Source organism: Salvelinus alpinus, chromosome 3 (assembly GCF_045679555.1).
Source record: "Salvelinus alpinus chromosome 3, SLU_Salpinus.1, whole genome shotgun sequence".
Classification (NCBI taxonomy): Eukaryota; Metazoa; Chordata; class Actinopteri; order Salmoniformes; family Salmonidae; genus Salvelinus; species Salvelinus alpinus.
Window position 1 is genome coordinate 46,666,996 of NC_092088.1, and position 21,611 is coordinate 46,688,606.

The 21,611-nt window shown below is 42.7% G+C and overlaps 1 protein-coding gene and 1 pseudogene across 7 annotated transcripts in view; both read left to right on the forward strand.

Annotated features, from left to right (window-relative positions):
• Positions 1 to 5,742, forward strand: part of LOC139569815 (tetratricopeptide repeat protein 27-like) — a 153,456-nt pseudogene extending 147,714 nt beyond the window's left edge.
• Positions 5,743 to 7,695: 1,953 nt separating this feature from the next.
• The window catches only part of LOC139570847 (latent-transforming growth factor beta-binding protein 1-like), a 116,158-nt gene continuing 102,242 nt past the window's right edge, over positions 7,696 to 21,611 (forward strand). For 6 of the 7 annotated variants that reach the window (XM_071393121.1, XM_071393126.1, XM_071393123.1 and 3 more), the window contains exons 1-3: positions 7,696 to 8,396; positions 9,754 to 9,824; positions 19,070 to 19,472. In XM_071393121.1, the coding sequence (XP_071249222.1) occupies positions 8,044 to 8,396; positions 9,754 to 9,824; positions 19,070 to 19,472 (827 nt within the window). In that variant the 5' untranslated portion in view covers positions 7,696 to 8,043. The remainder of the gene's footprint in view (positions 8,397 to 9,753; positions 9,825 to 19,069; positions 19,473 to 21,611) is intronic. The other variant, XM_071393125.1, reaches the window with a different exon arrangement.

Sequence of the window (21,611 nt, forward strand, 5' to 3'; positions counted from 1 at the left end):
TTAATGAAAGGTAGGCCTATGGCATAAACCCTCAATTTGTGTCTTGGTTTTAACTTAGGCTATCTCCGTGTCAGTGGAGGCCTGTTATTTAAAGAGTTCATGGTGAGTGGAGGAATTGACTGACAAATCTATGGATATAGCAGCCTATAGCCTAATTCCATCTGTCAAACATATATGCCTACCTTTTATTTCTTAAATAGGAAGAAATAGGCTCAAACACAAAGCCCTCTTGTTGTTAAAGTCTAATTAAAATGAAGACAATTATCAGTAAGTTCCCTCGGTCGACCAGTAAATTTCAAACACAGATTCAACGACAAAGACCAATGAGGTTTTCAAATTCCTCGCAAAGAAGGGCACCTATTGGTAGAAGGGTAAAAAAAACATTTTTTAAATAACATTGAATGTCCCTTTGAGAATTATGAAGTTATTAATTACACTTTCTATGGTGTGTCAATACACCCAGTCACAAAGATACAGGCGTCCTTCCTAACTCAGTTGTCCGGAGAGGACATAAACCGCTCAGGGATTTCACCATGAGGCCAATGGTGACTTCAAAACAGTTAGAGGTTAATGGCCGTGATAGGAGAATACTGAGGATGGATCAACAACATTGTAGTTACTCCACAATACTAAGCTAAATATCAGAGTGAAAAGGACGCCTGTACAGAATTGTAAAGAATCCAAAACATGCATCTTGTTTGCAATAAGGCACTAAAGTATAACTGCAAAAAATGTGGCAAAGAAATTAACTTTGTCTTCGATACGAAGCGTTATGTTTGGGGCAAATCCAACAACACATTACTGAGTACCGCGCTTCATATTTTTAAGCATGTTGTTGGCTGCATTACGTTATGGGTATGCTTGTCATCGGGAAGGACTAGTAAGGGTTTTTTTAGGATTAAAAGAAACTGAGCAAAATCCTAGAGGAAAACCTGGTTGTCTGCTTTCCACCAGACACTGGGAGAATAATTCACCTTTCAACAGGACAATAACCTAAAACACAAGGACATTTAATGTTCCTGAGTAGCCTAGTTACAGTTTTGACGTAAATCATCTTGAAAAATCTATGGCAAGTCTTGAAAATGGCTGTCTAGAAATGATCAACAACCAACTTGACAGAGCATGAAGATTTTTTTAAAGAATAATGGGCAAATATTATACCATCCAGGTGTGCAAAGCTCTTAGATACTTACCCAGAAAGACTCACAGCTGTAATCGTTGCCAAAGGTGATTCTAACATGTATTGACTCAGGGTTATGAATACTTATATTAATGATATATTTCTGTATTTCATTTTCAATACATTTCTAAAAACATGTTTTCACTTTGTCATTTATGGGGTATTGCGTGTTGATGGGTGAGAAGGGAAAAAAAGCTATTTCATCCATTTTCAATTCAGTCTGTAACACAAGAAAATGTGGAATAAGTTGAGGGTATGAATACTTTCTGAAGGCACTGTATGGCCTAATAAGCAACAAATTCTAAAACACTGAGAAATATTGATGTTTCATCAATTACAAATTACATGACCCTCCCCTGGACTAATTAAAAAAAAAAAAATAGTAAACCTTCCCCTTGACTGAAATTTAATGCCAATGCCAAAATCTACCCGCAGGTGGTGGGTGTTCATTTTAGGCACTGTTAGTCCTGACTTATTATAATAAGCCATATTATCAGCCTTTTGTGGCATGGTAAGCACTTTGTTGATTCTTGATGTTCAGTGTAGAACTGTTTATCTGTTTTTACTATTGTATCTTAATTATGTATTTTAACTTTGGTTAAAAGACGCAGGTCACAAAAATGTAAGGAAATTAAGCAATAAACCCCATTTACTTCTTACTAGTAATACATTTCTTGTTTTAGAAAAATCTAAAGTGTGCTCATCCATTTAAAAAAAATATATAATTAAAAAATAATAATAATTGTAATAATGCCGCCAAAAATATTTTGGCTGGGGAAAAATCTGAGTGGCTGGTTTCTTTTTTTAAATTTACCTACCACAGTGGCTGGTGGACCAAAATGTTTATTTCCCACCCTGATCATATCCTTAGTGTGAGTTAGTGTGACCCAAAGACCCTTAGCACTGGCATGTTATTTGTCATTCCACTCGTCTTTCCACTGCTATTTCCCCCCTCCCATAGGCCAGTCATGCCACAGCGATGACTTCTGTTAATTGTTTTATTCATTAAATATGTTTACTTTGTATTCATTATAAACCAGATGCCTTGATGTGGCCAGCAGCTTGGTCAGGCTTTATGGTATGTGACAATATTTGATAAAAAAAGAAAAATGCTAGGCCACAGCATTCTATGTGTTGGAGGGATAATTGTTTTACATGCATTTTCTTGTGTGTGTCTGTTTGCGTGGCAGGCGTTGCATTTCCTGTCCAAGGCCCATCGCTGTGAGGTGCAGGCCAGAGGCTGGGAGAAAGACACCGGGACCTTTAAGGAGGTTATAAAGAGAGCCATAGATCTGGCCAACGGTGAGTGTCGCACTCCCTGCCCCTATACATACACACACCTCATCCCCCCACACACGTTTCTTCGACACACACGGAACACTCATCACGCTTAATGTCAAGTCTCCTGCAGGTCTTTGCGTCAGGCCGCGCGGGGAGGAGATATGATCGATGGCAGCCACAAGAAGAGTAAAAAGAAGACGAACAAATCCGTCTTACCCCACTGCCCTCTGCGAAACGCAATCGCGATCCAAACAATTACTCTGCGAGTTAGTGTGGAGGCAAGGGGGTTGGGAGATGGAGACAGCAGGAAGGATGGAGGAGAGTGTCCTATAGAAGAACTTCAATAAAGTTGTTAATCTCAAAAATCCCCAGGTTTTTCATTACAGCTGGATGCTGTTTTGAATTAAACATCAGAGGGAGTCAGGGCACCGGGGCAACACGGGAGGAATAGCAATGTGCATTCTCCAACACATCTCTGAGGTTGATGCTGTCGCTAGGGCTCATCTTCACTCAGGTCACACACCGTGTCCCTCACACACACATACCTTACATCCCACACATATACTTCATTACACACAAACACACACACACACACACACAGGTTGTGGTGTGAATCCCGAAACCCTCCAATATGCTGCCATTGTGTCCTTCAGAAAAGCACAAAGCTTTATAAAGAGATACAGGTTGTGGTAGAGTGCCCCCTCTACCACAGCCCCCTCACTCAACTCAGCTTTGTAACCTCTATGATGGGCCTGGACACTTCATCCACAGAGCTGAGAGGGATGCGAAAAAATAAAGTGATGAGAACGAGGAGGGTAGAGCAGAAGAGGTCCTCATCCATAAATCATGCTGTTTTGACCTTTCGCGTTGTCGCGGCTGAAGAAGACCATACAGGGAAAAGGTGTCGCTCAGATAGAGTAGAAGAGACCGCCGCTTGTTTTCCCTTCCTCGTGTGCAAGAAGAAGATAAGGTGTTGGGTAAACACCAGGATTAAAAACTGCGGCGATGGGGAAATAGCCTATCAATATCCTCACTGGTTTCTGGAACGTGGCTTTGTGTTGGTATGTTTTTCAAAGCGGCACAGAATAACAGATTCTTCTGAGCTTTATTCATCATTTTGTGTGGATCATAGCTACCATAGATAAGGTGTTTGTCGAAATTGGTACAATTCTACAAAAGAAATGAATGGTGTTTCATCCCGCTGAATGAATATTCACTGTGATGTCCTCTGAAAAAGTAAGTAGAGGCGTTACAGAGGACATTTTGATCACGTTATCTCGGACAGTGATCACAGGGGTGATTAAACAGGCATTGTGGAAAAAGGTTTTGGTCAAATTATTTATTTGCGAGCTGCCAGGCCGGTCACGGCGGGGGTGAACGGTGAAGTGTCTTTCGGCGCAACGAGATGAGACCCACTGAACGGAGTCACTGACTGCAGGCCTGAGAAATCACCCTGAGGGAGGTGGAGCCCTCATTAACCAGTCCCAGGAGAAATGACTCCTCTCCTCAACTTTTCCGCACATGTGCAGTATAACCCACAGTCTTGTGTCTATATGGGACCTGTTAGTCATGCATAGGTCCATGGTGCCACAGTGTCTCACCAGGGCAGGCAGGGCCATGGCCCCTGGACCCTGAACCAGAAACGCCTGATCACTCCCCTCCTGACCCCTCCATGGTACCCCATGCATGATGGCTGGGTGTCTCTCCCTCTAGCAATCACTCATTTAAATACACAACTTACGTGCTCTGTCTTTTAATCACAAATATTTACGTTCTAATAGGTATCTTCGGTCTCTATTTCTCACATGTATGTGTTCACAGTGACCCTCAGCTGTAGTAAAAAGAGGTGTAACCCCCAGGAGTCATTGCAGATGTTGTTCTCCATTCATCTCGCCACCAAAGCGAAGGTACACTACAAAACACTTGGCTTTCATGCCAGCACCCCACCACATCACACAGATGAATCGGACTGCTCACATCCAGTCATTACTACATCACTGACCTCGCATTGTTTTTTTGCATTAACTTCTAACCAAATGTAGTAATTGTATTTCTTTTAAACCGTTTCTCCTCAGCAACTGCACGCAGATGTCGCAACTGGCGAGACCCATGGCGACCTGAGTGAGGATGTCAAAGAGCTTGAGCAGCTTATCACGGAGCTGCAGGATCAAAGTGGTTCGCTGCGCAGAGAATCAGCATGAATGCCTCACTATACACACACCTCTAAGGACTCTAAAGACCTCCTACAGCAAACGTGTCCAAGAGCAGACATAGCTACAAGGGACGCTGTCAGGGGACCTTCACCCATCACCCTCTTCCTTGCGAAGTGGACTTTACATGCTTTTACAGCTCATGTGACTGTTAAAAAAGGAATGACTTAACTGGATACATTTGTATGTACAATGTGTAATTTTGTATAGTTCCCCTTTGAGGTATGTGCTATTTGTTGTGTAAAGCATGGTTGAGGAATTGCTAGCTCAATCATGTTATGAACTCTACGGAATCTAAAGAAATCACAAAATGTGTACAATCATACATTGTACAAAGATGAAGCTTTATGATCATAGAACCATGCTTGCCTTATTGTTGGTATGTACTAGTCATAACCCACTCCCCCCCAAAGCCGGACTCCCCCAGGCGCAGTGAGAGCTTTGCAGATCAGAAATGTAAGCATGTGGGCCAAATATAAGAGCGGTGCAGAGACGCACAACAGGAGAGTGTGGACACACTCATCACCAGGGAAGCAGTGGGCCATGAAAGTGTCATCCCACCTCGCCTCGCTCACACAGAACAGACACCATGGAAGAAGAACAGACTCTGCACAGCTAACTCATCATCATGCTCAGGGGCTACAGACAGCGATCCTGCTATCTTCTCCTCATGGGTTTTCTCTCCGAAAGGAAAATGACCTTGACATTGCCTTTGTTTTATTGCTATCGTACAGGTTTTTTCTTTGCCTATGCCTCTTTATCAAGGACTGTCTCTGCCTTGCTTTGAAGTAAAGGCCCACAGTGTGGGTGAAAATGACTTTTATACGAGTAGATGTGTTATGTCACAGCTGTAGTCGTCTTTCATGAATGTTATTAGTTTTTTTCCGATTTGGTGATAATTTCTGGATTGGGAAGGAAGTGTGCATCACCCTTAAGTATACTGTATGTATACGTTCCATCTTTTCCACAGTTTTTCATCACACAATTTGTTTGCATACCAAACCGCTCGATCAGAACCAGATTTCTGTCCCAAAATGTCAGTAATTTAATAAAAATGTGAAATAATGGTCATTACGAGTGTGTTGTCATTATTTACTATCATACACCATTACATCATATATCCAGCAGACACAGGGATAATATAGTCATAAATATTCATGACAAACATCATTACACTGATTTGCTGCCATGACATATGTTTGGAGAGGCCTCCCTTTGAAGCAGGGAAACAAAATGCTTGTTCAGCCTCAGCCTCCTGTTTCTTTTCAACATTCCTGGTGTTTCCCAGTGACAACCTGACAACATCCTCATAAAGTTCCAACAGCAGCTGAAGTTCGATGGTGAGGTCATTGCCAATGAGGAACACCAAAATGACATCACCTTTCGTGTTATTCATTGAGTGGTATGAATTAACAGTAAGGAACTGATCATCACTATGAGCAGTTTTTGGTCAGGACGACCTAGGGCGAGGACTTAATTACAAAAGGTTAATCGGAGCCTTTTTCAGAAGAATAACATTCTTTATAGAAAATGTGTGACCTGAAAGCTCACTGGAACAAAGACCCCAACATTCACATTTTACATACAACTTGTGCATGTCTATGTTGGTACCTTCCCACAGTCTTACTATGACTTCAATCTTTTCCAGAAGCATCTTACACATCCAGAGTGACTTAAATACAGTAAGTAGTGAGTGCATATATTCATTTCTGACACTTCTGTCCTTGATCATCCTGGATGACTGTTTCCTGGTCAGATGTGATCTCCTGGCACATGAGGCTGACCCAGATGTAATCAGTGGCTGGAGGATTGCATTTCTGCCCAGCTTTTTCAAATTGCATCATTGGTGATTACGCATGTGCCCCGCCCTGTCTTTCACCACATATCTGTCCCCTTCTCAGATGATGGGGCTCCACAGACACTGAGCTCTGGTTACCATCACCCCTTGTGTTTCAAATTCAGAGCAACGTTTCATGACTGTCCCCCCTTTCCCTTACATTCTGGAGGGAAGAGTCTTGTGGCCTTTTTTAAATCTATTAATAAGTGTATGACACCACTGTATCAAGTATCCACCCACTTAAAACTTCAATGGGGGACATAGAGGTTTTAAGAAAACAATTAGATACCACTCAGAGAGCCAACGTCAGACCTAATTCTACTTTGTATGTTTTCCAAAGCACACACAATGACTTCATGGGGCTTATGTTGATCTGGGTGGAGGTCCTCAAAACCACTGTATGTGCGCTATAGTACGTCTTCAATGAACTCACTCCTGTACTGGAATATCCCCTGCAGTCTTCAATGGAATAATGAGTCACTGCTGAACAATTTACCAAGGGGTCGCTGGTAATTCTGCAGTGTAGGAGGACAGTAACTAGGGATAAGCATTAAAAATTAGAATCGCACCAGGAATGGCCCGCTGCGCAACTGTGGTCAACTCGTGGGTTGTTGGATGAATAATGGTGCGCACATGGCTTTATGAATTACTTGACTATAGTTTATGACGCATGTCGCATGGTAGTTCATATCTGATTTATGCGGGAGTGTATGGAACCGAAGTAACAATGATATAGAGCACTTTGACAGCATGTACTTTAAATAAATATGTGTTATTTATAAATATGAGTTAAGAAACTTGACACATTAGTATTCCAAAGTATTACACATTACACGTGGCTTATTGATTGTTTATAACGTGTCATTCTTATACGCGTGTATTTATACTCTTATCACTCATGAACTTGCTGGACAACAAGGTTTATGTCTTCTGTCACTTTGATGAGCTCGCGCTCCTGCCGACAGCACAGTTTATGCATCTTCAGGAATAGATTTTCTTTAGGTCTTTGGCGACTATATGAACACTACGCCACTCCAAACATTTATTTTAGGGTTCAGCCCCACAATTTTGTTCCAATAAGCGTCCCACTCCTGACGTCATGTCTGCCGGAGATTGGCTGTTCAGTTCTGACACTAACTCCTGCCCTTACACAGTGAAACTTTTTAAAGAGTTTTCAATCGCATCTGCAGGGTAAAGTATTGCACAAACGTAGCCATAGCAGCCGTAACATCTGCTGCCCAGCTCCCCCCTACCCTGCGCAGAGATAAAGCAGTGCTTTATTCCGTTTTAGACCCATATTCAGGTTTTTACATGCCCTCTTTTATTTTTTACTTTTTAAAATTAAGCCTACGTTTTAGTTCTTGTTTTTAATTCGGGTTGAAAGGCGAAGCATAGACAAATATACTCAGGGATATATAACTGTTTTACTTGCTATAAAGTTACAGAAGTTTTTATTTTCCAGATACGGACCTTCAAGGAATTTATTATAAAGTTTCCAAAAAAGTATATTATCTTTACGCGGATACGGAGTGGATATGGCTTGGATCAGATGGGACCTATTATTTTCTATAGGTTTATTCATTTTACCGGCATTTGTGTCCACGGATCAGAGTGGCTTTAGGAGATACTACGTGTTGCAGCCAGGACCGAGCGGGACGGACAGAGTACATGTGAGTTCCATCTCTTCGCGCTCCGGTGCCACGGGACAGCCCCATGCCTACAATGTGGAGCTCTCGGCCAGTTACAGTGGCCAGGTCCGAACCCGCAGGATGGGTAACCAAGCGAACCCGATCCCGCTTCGCCAGGACACACAGTTTACGCAGCATCAGCAAGTCATTCGGCGCACCAGCCACAATGTTCAACAGAGTCACCAAATGAAAATGTCAGGGTAAGATAACCTGCGGGTCTCTGAAAAATAGTTGATGTTACAGAACAGTGAATGACTATTAGCTACTTATCCTCTTGGATGGCAAGGTGGTCTGTTATAAAATATATAATGTCGTTGGGTCAACTTACTGTATAGTAGCCTACAGTATAGGCATGCCTGGCACCTGGTAAAGGAACTTGCTATAAGACTGGCCTACAACATTCACTATCATCAACATGATCATACAGCATGGTCTTAGGGTTGTTAAATATACACTGAGTATATAAAACATTAGGAACACCTTTCTAATATTGAGTTGCACCCCCATTTGCTCTCAGAAAGGCTTCAATGCGTCAGGGCATGGATTCTACAAGGTGTTGAAAGTATTCCACAGGGATGCTGGCCCAATGCTTCCCACAGTTTTGTCAAGTTGGCTGGATGACCTTTTGGTGGTGGACCATTCTTGATACACATGAGAAACTGTTGAGTATGGAAAAATCAGCTGCATTGCCATTCTTAACACACTCACACCAGTGCGCCTGGTACTTACTACCATACTCCATTCAAAGGCACTTCAATATTTTATCTTGCTCATTCATGCTCTGAATGGCACACATACACAATCCATGTCTCAGTTGTCTCAAGGCTTAAAAATCCTCCTTTAACCTGTGTCCTCCCCTTCATCTACAATGATTGAAGTGGATTTAACAGGTGACATCAATAAGGGATCATTGCTTTCACCTGGATTCAATCTATGTCATGGAAAGAGCAGGTGTTCCTAATGTTTTGTACACTCACTGTGCATTATTAAATAAATAGTCTGTAACTTACAATACATTCTATATTCAATTTGATTCAGGTAGCTATTTGATCATATTTCTGACAAATTAAAACAACATACAATACTGTACTTGTTTCAGACATTTAGCCCAATGAATGTAATGTGTCAATAATGAACTTTGTTCACAACTTTCAAGTTGATACAAAATACATGTCTTAACATCCACTCAGTAGAGACAGAAACTAAAACAGCCAATTTAAAGTACTATCCTCAAAGGAAACTAAATAATAAAACAAAATGGCCCATATCCTGTTGTGTTCAGGAGCATGACCTCAATTTGCAGGGTCCTAGTCGCAGCACTCTCAGATGTATGATTAGTGGGGACATTCCCACACTCTCAGCAGGGGCCACCGGGCTAGGGGTGCCCAGCTTTACCTCCAATGAAAGGAGGCCCCTAATACCAGATCTGGCCCAGGCTTGGCGGCACAGGTGGGTTACTAGAACCACCAGTGTGTGAGTTTTAGCCAGTATGAGTTGGTCTTGTGTGTGTGACAGTGCTCTCTCTTTCTCTCTGTGTGTCTCTGGGTGTTATTGCAGGGTGAATGTCTGTGGAGGGCAGTGCTGTCATGGATGGAGTAAGGCCTCTGGATCGCAGCGGTGCACAAAGCGTGAGTATACACTACACTACATTACCACAGCCGAGCCACCGCTGCCAAATCGTTGCAGTTGTTCAAAATATTTTTCCAAATTATTGACAACAGTCTGGATTCACTGTACACTCTTAGAAGAAAAGGTACTATCTAGAACCTGAAAGGAGAACCCTTTGAAGAACCCTTGTTGGTCCCAGGTAGAACCCTTTTGCTTCCAAGTAGAACCATTTTGGTTTTCATGTTGAACCCTTTCCACAAGAGGTTCTAAATGGTTCTACCTGGAACCAAAAAGGGTTTTACTTGGAACCAAGAATAGATCTCCTATGAGGACAGCCGAGGGAACCCTATTGGAACCTTTTTTTCTAAGAGTGTACTTGGCACCTCATAACTTCTTCCTTTGGAAAATGTACACAATCGTCTTTGCTCGTGTTGTTCATCAGGCAGCACATGTGCCAGAACCCCAGCATCATACCATATAATATCCATCCAGTATACCCCCTCCCCTACTCTACTTGGAAACTCACCCAAGCATACATACGTATATGTTTTGAAGACGCCTTTAGCTGATTTGTAGTGCCAGATTGGAGAACAGCACCTTTCTATGTTGCTCTTTATAAGTAACTGGCATTGCTGGCAGTGGCTCTACCCACCTGGGAACAATGACGGGACTGTCAGTGTGTTATGGCCCGTGTTGCAGAGTCATGAGGACACTGTTATTGCATAGGACTGGGCGCGCAGGGCAGGCCGAAAGAGAAACAGGTTTAGAGTGTATTATACCTCTTGGCTCGGCCCCACCAGTGGGATCTCTTTCTTATTCGACCGTAAGGCCTTGCCAGCAGGTTATATAAGAGACAGACGGCTTTCTCCGCGCCGAGTCTGGTGGACCTCCTGGGGAAACCAGGGTTACGTTTTAGTCTAGGACCCCTGGTTCATATGTTTAATAGGCCCAGTGCGCCTGTTCTGCTCTACTCCGCTCTGGTCTACTCACACTTAAGACTGGATTGCACTTAGTACAGGGACTCTTTGTCGCTGCCTTGGTGCCAGTGGTATGTGTGTAAGTCTGTTTGGGTGTATGCGTATATATGGTGCCTTCAGAAAGTATTCATACCCCTCGACTATTCTACACTTTGTTGTGTTACAGCCTGAATTCAAAATGGATTAAATATTTATTTTTTCTAACTCATCTACTTAATGAGAAAGTGAAAACATGTTTTTAGAAATTTATGCAAATATATTGGAAATGAAATACAGAAATATCTAATTTACATAAGTATTCACACCCCTGAGTCAACACTTTGTAGAAGCACTTTTGGCAGCAATTACTGCTGTGAGTCTTTCTGGGTAAGTCTCAGAGCTTTCCAAACCTGTATTATGCAACATTTGCCCATTATTCTTTTCCAAAAATGTAGAGCTCTGTCAAATTGGTTGTTGATCATTGCTAGACAACCATTTTCAGGTCTTGCCATAGATTTTCAAGTAAATTTAAGTCAAAACTGTAACTTGGCCACTCAAGAACATTCACTGTCTTCTTGATTTGGCCTTGTGTTTTATGATATTGTCCTGCTGAAAGATGAATTCATCTCCCAGTGTCTGGTGGGAAACAGACTGAACCAGGTTTTCCTCTAGGATTTTGCCTGTGGTTAGTTCCTTTCCGTTTCAATTTTATCCTGAAAAACTTTGCAGTCCGTAACAATTATAAACATACCCATCTAAGTGACTGGGTGTATTGATACACCATACAAAGTGTAATTAATAACTTCACCATGCTCAAAGGGATATTCAATGTCTGCTTTTTGCCCTTCTTTGCGAGGCATTGGAAAACCTCCCTGGTCTTTGGGGTTGAATCTGTGTTTGAAATTCACTGCTCAACTGAGGGACCTTACAGATAATTGTATGTGTGGGGTAAAGAAATTAGGTAGTTATTCAAAAATCATGTTAAACACTATTATTGCACACAGTGAGTCCATGGAACTTATTATGTGACTTGTTAAGCACATTTTTACATCTGAGCTTATTTAGGGTTGCCATAACAAGGGGTTTGAATACTTATTGACTCAAGACATTTCATCTTTTAACTTTTTATTCATTTGTAAACATTTTGAAAAACCTAATTCCACTTTGACATTATGGGGTATTGTGTGTAGGCAAGTGAAAATACATCTAAATTGAATCCATTTTAAATTCAGGCTGTAACACAACAAAATGTGGAAAAATTTAAGTTTGTGAATACTTTCTGAAGGCGCTGCATGAGTATGTGTTTATCGTTCAGTGTTTAGTTGTTCGTGCGTCACTAACGGTGCAGTGCTGGCTCGTTGATAACATGCACGGATTTTTTTGTGGGACTTTTTTTTTTTTTTTTACTCATTGGAATCCCCACTACTCTTGTCCAGTGTCCAATATCGTAGCTGTTCTCATTGGCAAAGGTTAGGTGGGGAAGTGGGGGCAGGCATGCAATGCACCATGAGGGAATGCTCCTGTTTACATGGGCACGGGGAACGCTGTGCAAGGCCTCTGGAAAATAACCAATAGTGGACATTCCTTCAGTACCCATGGTTTTGATTGGTCTTTTTGATGTCAGGATCAGAGCCCAGTACTCCCTACTGTAGCCAGATGCTGGAATCAGGGGGTGGCCTGGATGGAGTAATGCTGCGTTTAGACCTCATACCAGTCGGCATAGCGGGACAAGAAAACCAGAAAGAGCGTGACGGCAAAAGCAAACCAGCACAACGGTATGCGTTGCTATGGTGATTTCCGTAAACGAACCGTGTAAATCAACATCCGGTAGAAAACAAGGCTACCGCAGACGGCAAAAGTTTAAATATTTTAACTCTGCCGGCATGGCCTGTCTACTGGGGCAGCTGACGGCATTTACCGTGGCGGCTGACGGCATTCACCACCAGCCTCAACGACATTTACCGTTGTGCTCTCATTGAAAACAATGATATCCGGTTTGCCGTCTTACTTGTACCATCTAAACGCAACATAAAGATGAAATGTTACAGAGAGTTTCAAGACTGCTTTAGAAAAACCTCCAAAGATCTTTGTGCCACTAGATTTATTTTACTGTACAGTTTCTCTTTCTGGAAAAATCTGTATGTTCTTGAAATATTTTTATTTTCTAAACTCAACCTCAGATCATCCGGTGTTCAGCACTCATTTGATTATGATTTTCCACTGGCTGTGATATTAATATTTACAGTAGTATAACACAAGGAGGCACTGTGAGAGGGTTTCTCTGTGATTACCATTAATCCATAGCATGAATTGCTTTAGACAACCCTACTAAATAGGATGAATAATGAAACTATGATTGATAAATTACTTTAACTGACCAACGCATATACTTGCCCCCCCCCCCCCCCCCCTTATTTCTTTATATTCTGCTTGTTTTTTCCTATTTGAAAAAATATCATAGTCAGTCACATGTTTTATGGATAGATTTCCATCTTCCTATATATCTTTTGCGTAATTGGTTTTTCAGGATCAGCTCTTTACTTTTCTCCACCTACCTTGTCATGGAAGATGGACTAGGTTGTAAATCCACCCGTTAAATGTTTAATGGAGTTTGATTTTCAGAACATCCCAGCCCCCCACCCACTACCCTCACCGAAAATGCCAACAAAAGGGTTTCTTAATATAAATGTATTTTGTTTGTTCTGGCAATGCCTTACACATGGCTTGCTAGCACCCTGCATAAAGTGTTCTTTCAGGTTGTCAGTCACGCCAACAACCCCCAACCTCCCACCAAGGCAAGCTTTGAAATTTTCCAGATAACAAGTAGAAGCTGTGAATATCTTACAACACTTTACCACTAGGATATTTAATCCAGGATATTGTCCATGAAAAGCCACACACAATACATTCTCAAGACTTCATGTGCATTTAAGAGTGAGTGGAGCTCATTCTAACACGTTCCTTAAACAGTGACAGAGATGGAGAAAGCTGAAAACCTGGCCTATTTATTACATGGCAAATGGACCAAGCATGTTTAATCATAAAGCTGTTATTGGCATTCCTTATTAGATGACATCATGTTGTAACCACAACACTAATGTTGAAAATATGTTATAAATGTTTTGTGCCTTCGAATATTATTATTATAATTGTTTTTGTCTTAATGGCATCCAGAGAGTTCCAGTCATGTGATGCAGATACTAAAAACTCCTCTCTGTCCTCTTAATGGACTGTAGTCTAATAGAGATTGAGCAAACATCCCAAGGATTTATTCAGTCTATTCCAGACGCAGAGCAGGTAGTCTAACGACATATGATTATTGAATTGCAGAGCAGAATAGCACTCTGTTGTCTTTTCTGCTAGGTTCAAGACTATCCACAAGAGAAAATGGCTTTAGTAATAATAGGCCTATAATATAGAAATACATATCACTTAGCAGTCACTTTAATACAAAAGTGACTAACAGTACAGTGAGTACATTCATTTTTAGAGTGTATAGGCCTTTGTGATCCCTGTGGGAATTCAATCCAAGACCTTGGAGTTGCCAGCTCTACGCTCTTACCAACACTTAGCTGTGTATTAACACTCTGGAGCAGTAATTTCCTGTTCTACCTGTTCACTAATTGTAGAACTCCAGTGTTCCTCTTTAATATTCCAGAAGTTCAATTCAAGAGAAAGAAAATAAAAAGAGATGTAGAAATGAAAGATGCAGTGATTAGTTTCACTTTTGTTTGTCTGAGAGAGACATGTGTTAGATGGTCTTTGAGATCCATTTGGCCTTAGGCAGCAGCACCTCCACCAGGCTCAATTCCTCCTCTTCCACTGGAGTCTGGCATGGCTATTCACAATGTGGAGCCGCATGGTAATCGCACGCTTTGAAAAGCTGCCCAGACCATTTCTCCCTTAACCGAGTGCAACCCAAAAGTAGGCAGACCAGGCCAGACAAAACAGAACAAGAAAATATTTCACTTCGGCGTAGCTGCACAGCACAGCGGAGGAGCCGTCTTCATTTTTCATGAAGGATTGCTCAAGAAGAGGCCGCTTGAAACTCCCCCAAAATTAAGAGAATGTGACAGGTTCAACCATTTTATATATTTAAGCTCTCTTGTGCCGTTGCCTTGCGCGTCCCTAAAAAAACAGCACAGGGTGTTGAAAGCAAATGAGGCAGCCAGATACTATAGTGAGGTGGATAGGATGGACTCGCAAAAGTGTATTTGTGCTCTTGGTCCTCATCGTTATCTGAGGATAATTTAAGCAGGCTTTAGCGCTACTGGGCTAGTCCAACCTATAGGAGAAATATAAGGACTATAACCTATTGAAAGAGGCAAATGACCTCTTTTGAAGATTAACAAGGAAGAGCTAAAAACTATAATGTAAACTTTTCCTTTACAGTATTAAGATGCTCTTGTAATCCATGTAAGTCCACCATTATATCATTATGTCTTTGTCTCTCAGTTGCCTTACCAGGACTCCCCTTTGCAGACCTCATATCAAGGCTTTATATTCCTGATTATTTGACGTTTTCTTTGTAGATTTCTTTGGTTACTCAGGGCCGTCAGGTTCACTATATATGCAGAAGTATGGGGACACCCCTTCAAATGAGTGGATTCGGCTGTTTCAGCCACACCCGTTGCTGACAGGTCAATAAAATCGAGCACACAGCCATGCAATCTCCATAGACAATCATTGGCAGTAGATTGGCCTTACTGAAGAGCTCAGTGGCATTCAACATGGCACCGTCATAGGAGCTGCCCTGGTTAACTGTAAGTGCTGTTATTAGGAAGTGGAAATATCTAGGAGGAACAACGGCTCAGCCGCAAAGTGGTAGGCCATACAAACTTACAGAACGGGACCGCAGAGTGCTGAAGCACGTAGCCAAGAAGCCGCACACAAGCCTAAGATCACCATGTGCAATGCCAAGCGTTGGCTGGAGTGCTGTAAATCTCGCCGCCATTTGACTCTGGAGCAGTGGAAATGCGTTCTCTGGAGTGATGAATCACGCTTCAACATCTGGCAGTCTGATGGACGAATTTGGGTTTGGCGGATGCCAGGCGAACTCTACCTGCCAGAATGCATAGTGCCGACTGTAACATTTGGTGGAGGAGGAATAATTTTCTGGGGCTGTTTTTCAGGGTTCGGGCTAGGCCCCTTAGTTCAAGTGAAGGGAAATCTTAATGCTACAGCATACAATGACATTATAGACAATTCTGTGCTTCCAATTTTGTGGCAACAGTTTGGGGGGGCCCTTTCCTGTTTCAGCATGACAATGCCCCCGTGCATGAAGCGAGGTCCATACAGAAATGGTTTGTCAAGATCGGTATGAAAGGACTTGACTTGCCTGCACAGAGCCCTGACCTCAACCCCTTTCGGATGAATTGGAACACTGACTGCGAGCCAGGCTTAATCGCCCAAGATCAGTGCCCGACCTCACTAATGCTGAATGGAAGCAAGTGGCTGAATGGAATAAAATCCCCACAGCAATGTTCCAACATCTAGTGGATAGCCTTCCCAGAAGAGTGGAGGCTGTTATAGCTGTTTCCTCATCAAAGTAAATGTGCCGGAGTTGGCAAAACAAGCTCAAAAAATCATGAAGCAGAAACAAAAATATTATAAAATAAATGATTTCACCTTCAATAGTTTGGGTGGACAAAGGGTGGACAAACTCCATATTAATGCCCATGATTTTGGAATGAGATGTTCGACGAGCAGGTGTCCACATACTTTTAGTCATGTAGAGATGTGTTTAGTCTCTTCATCTCCTCTATGCATGCATACCATCATTTTTTTCTGAGATCGCAGCCGCCTGCCAAGACCAGGCGAGCACGACTTGGACAGGTTTTTTTCCAAGTCAGAGAGCTAAAGGGAGGGAATTGAAAATAGATGGAGGAAAAGAGGAGGCTAATTCTTATCAGGGAAATCAGTTCATCTGTCCATTCTTAGACAATGGAAATAAGTGACACGATAGATGGAGAAAACAGAGCAGTTTTCATCCCAGCCCAGCACCTGGTGATTTATGATTAGTCTGCTGATTGAGGGGAACGTATCTGGCTGTTGTCATTGTGCAGCGCCCATTCGGATTCCCTGGATCTGGAGCAGCAGTTAAGTGGGGTGAGGACTAAGTATGGGCACAATACCATGGCAACAGGAATGTCTTAATTGACTTGGCTCTCCACCTGCTTTAGTGAAGCATAATGTCAGACAGTTGGCTGGAAGTTTACAATGCTGTCTTGTGTCAACTCCAGTGATAAACACAATGATGAATTATCATTTATAGAAATGGCCATTGAGGCCCAGACTGCTTGAGTCAGCATTGTAGCCACAGGTGCTCTGTCTCTATCCTACATATTGTACAGGAGGCGGGCAGAAAGACAGTTTATGAGCGAGGACAAAGACATATTTATTTTCTTGTCAAAAAACAGTATTCGCACAACTGCAACACCATTTCAGATCCAATTTAACTTTGTGGTAGAGAAATAAATCAAGAAATATAAACTTTAGGTCATCTGCTGCCCTGGGAATCAGTGAGACCTTAGGGATCGTTGTGGACAGGCTGTAGGATGGGGGGTTGTTCAGCTAATGGGACATCCCGTAACATCTGCACTGGATCATCGGCGTGGAACATTATATCCTGAGAAAGATAGTATCGGTTGTATATCCACTACTATAAGCATATGATGTTGCACCTTGATTTCCCCAGGTGCTTAATGTAGGCACACACACAAATACCTTTTTGTATTCCACGACAGACCCTTGCAGACTCCAGCAACACTCCCTATGAGTCAACCGAGGTGTCGTTTTATCAAAGTGGGACGTCACTTATTTTCCCTCCCCAGCTAACGCTTAAATCGGCATCACGTACGCCGTGCCCTTGTCACAGAACAGCGCTCTTGTGTAGCCCTATTCACAAACCGATGGTAGCCTTACTCAGGTCCAGCGGCGAAAAAATAAAACCATTTACTCTACTCAGAAAAGAAAGCAAAAAAAAAAAAACGTCCCAGAGTGGAAAATTATAGTGTGGGGTATGAATAAACCAAAACATAACTTAGCAGGAGTGATGTAATCTGTGATGTAATCGCACCCTGATGCTTCTAAGGGGGGTCTCTTGTTGCACAGCATGCGTTTATTAGGTCTCATGTGTCTAAATAGCTCAGTCGGGTAAAAAAAGCTTTGAGCCAGTGGTGAGTCATTAGTAGACGCCTATTGAGAGTGAGAGGGATTTGTATTTGTTTTCATGTCCTTGGGCGATGCATGACTTGCTTTTTGATGCAGTTTGCTCTCTCTCTCTCATTAATCACTTTCACAAATCAAAAGGAACTAGTGATGGTAATGAGGAGTGTGGTGGAGGAGCCCCCCTCAGGGAGCCTGTGGGGCTGGGCAGAGACATTTGCTCTCACACTTCACACACACACACCACCTCTGGAATGATGGCTCCAATGAAAGCAAAAAAGTGGGTTTGATTTGATTATCTACAATGTGTGTGTGTGTGTGTATGTGGGTGCGTGCACGCGCATTGGAGTGTGTAAGCTTTGGCCACTGTGGCCTCGAGGCAGGCTTTGTAGTTGAAAAATGACAGTCCCAGTCCTGTGCCTTTTTAATAAGAGAAGGGAGCACAGTGTAATTACAGGCTACCTGCCAGCCTCCTGTAACAACTCAAACACACACACACACACACACACACACAGTCCCTCTCTCTGATGCCCCAACCCACCGCACATATGTCATTGTGCCGGGGACTCCAGTAATTGATTACCGAGCCTCAGCTTGAGTAAAGCACTGTCAAACTCTCAGCTTTGGGAGGGTACATTCACAGTGTGGGGAACCGTGGAGGTGGTATTTACTTTGGCTGCTAATACTAATAACGAGAGAGAGACACGGGAATAGCTTTCTCCGACTGTGATTGTTAAGGATTTCGATTCTGTCACAGGGTTTTCTATCCCTGTCCCTCTGCCTTTTCCACGACAAAAATCTTATTATGAATGCTAAGTACTGTAGAGATTAATTTGTTAACCAGGAACAACAGCGACTCCATGTTTGGTAATGCATTATTAATTCATGATACTTTTGTCCTAAATCGTACATTACTTCTGGTTTGAGTAATGACTCTATGGCACCTAAATGAACCCCCACTACCTGAGTTTCCTCAATAAATGTCTGAAAATAGCTCCCTGAGACAACGTCATATAGCTGGCATTTAACATGGTATATTATGTCTGCTTCTGGAGTTTGTATATGTTGTATGAGTGTGTATGTACACGTTGCTATCTCACTCTCTCTTTCTCTCTCTTCCCCCCCTATGTTTTGTGCTGCAGCCAACTGTCTGCCCCAGTGCCAGAATGGAGGAATGTGTCTGAGGCCCCAGCTCTGTGTCTGCAAGCTGGGCTCCAAGGGCAAGGCATGTGAACAGAACACCATGCCCACCTCCTCCTACCCAGCGCAGCCAGGGAACGGCCACACCAATGGACACACCAATGGACACAGCAATGGGCACACCAATGGACACAGCAATGGGCACACCAATGGACACAGCAATGGGCACACCAATGGACACAGCAATGGGCACACCAAGGGACACAACGTAGTGCCCCAGCGGCCCATTCCCCAGCAAGTGCCCATCCTCCAGCAGGGTTATATCCCTGCGCCAGTCCCTGTCAGCAACATGGCCCAGATGACCCTGACTGTCAAGCAATCCCCCCACCTGGTCCGGCCCCAGCAGTGAGTATTCTCTCTACAAGTGCAGCATGTAATTGTACCCAGATCTGTGTGCTCGAATGCTGCTCTCAATTTACACTGGGGATTATTTCTCACAGGGAGCTATTCCCACGTCACTTATATGAGTGCAGGAACATGTTATCTGATATTTCAAATAAAAACATACTCTCCAGATCTATCATTCATAATCAGATCAGTTAGATATGCAAAAGCAGCGGCAGGGCAAGATAAATAAAGGTTTCATTTTATACCATTACAAACTGTATATTTACTAAATGTGTCGAATTTCTGTTCAATTTCAAGAGATTTCAGATTATATTTTGGTATGACACTCAGAGAGATTGTCTAGTGTGATAAATGGATGACTGAGCCAATGGCTGGTCTCAGTGACTCCTCTGACCCTTAAAATGACAAATGATCGGGTTGTCTAGCCAAACACATGCCCTGTGACCTCATCAAAGAGAGGGTCGTCAGGGCAGTGGAAGGGGGCTCCTTGACTGATGGGATTTCATTGGTTAGATCCAACAGTGATGTCACTTAATGGGTTAACCTGTTTTCATCACTCTAGTTTATTTAACACCTATGCCATTATGTCTAGTATAGGATTTTTGTATCACTCTTTTGTTAGTCTTGCGTATCCACATTGGTTGACGGATTGCAATGAGACATCGTTGGTGCGGTTGTAGGTTCAGTCATGTAGGTTCAGTCATCCATGCTGTGCTGTGAGGAGTCTCGCCCCATCATTTTTGTCAAACACATAAATCATGGGAAAAAGTTTTTTACTGTAATGTCTGCTGGTATGGTTCAATTGAAAGGGTCAATCGGTATCGAGAGCCTTACGACAGAAAGCTTTGTTTAACCGTTAACCTTTGAATAGCTAAAGTAGTGGGTGAATGTGCCATTGTTATTATAAGTGTCTGACCTCATAGAATACCCAGACTAACCTTACAAACAGGGGGCGATTTGTCGGTAGTGAGTGCTGATTTCTCAGGAAAGATCAAAGTGTGATAAAAGAGGTTTGGATTTTAAATGTTTTTATTTAACCTTTATTTAACTAGGCAAGTCAGTTAAGAACAAATTCCTATTTACAATGACGGCCTACCGGGGAACATTGGGTTAACTGTTCAGGGGCAGAGTGACAGATTTTTACCTTGTCAGCTCGGGGATTCGATCCAGCAACCTTTTGGTTACTGGCCCATCGCGCTAACCCTGCCGCCCCAAATTGGGCTTGTCTCTGGATTGGGCTCTGGCATTACTGGAGGTGATGGTCCTCATGTATTTGGTACACAGGGAGATTTAGAGCTAAGGAAATGGTGTGTGTGTGTGTGTGTGTGTGTGTGTGTGTGTGTGTGTGTGTGTGTGTGTGTGTGTGTGTGTGTGTGTGTGTGTGTGTGTGTGTGTGTGTGTGTGTGTGTGTGTGTGTGTGTGTGTGTGTGTGTGTGTCCGAGCAGGAATTTCTTTGTGGTGCCAATATGTTCTTAGTTACACCCAGGAAGTTGGCTATTTCTCCTTTCTCTGGTTGTATAAAATGAAAATGGGAACTGTATCCAAGCATCCATTTTTTGAGTAGAATCCCACTGGAACCAAATTAATCACATGGGATCAGCTCCAAATTCCAAGTGTGCAAGGTGCTGGGTCTGGGTATTGAGTCAATCAAGGAATCAGAGAATCAACTAACCGCAACGGGGCACTGACAAACGTGGATTTCCGCCTCGCTCTCTCTTTTTCCTCTCCGTCGCTCTGTCTTTCTCTCTCTGTCTCTCATCTGACACATTCGTGCTGATAAACTATGAGCGAGCTCTGTTTACATTTACTGGGTTCACTACGGTAGAGCGGAGTGTGCCGGTTCTCTTGGGGAGGACTTGGAATGGTAACAGGGGCCAGTGGTGGAGTGTGTGAGCGTGGCCAGAGAATTTGAGTGCTGAAGGTCGAGACTGCACAGGTTCACCCCCCAGTCAATGATCTGTTTATATAGAAATGAGCAAGATCTCTGCTCTGATATTTCAGACTACCAGGCTCTTGTAACCATTCCTTGAATAAAGTGAAACGTTGAAAAAAATCCATTTTTTTTCTATTTAATTGCACAGCCATTGCCAGCACACCCAGTCTTGCCAGATATTTTGTTGAGACTGGAATAAGATC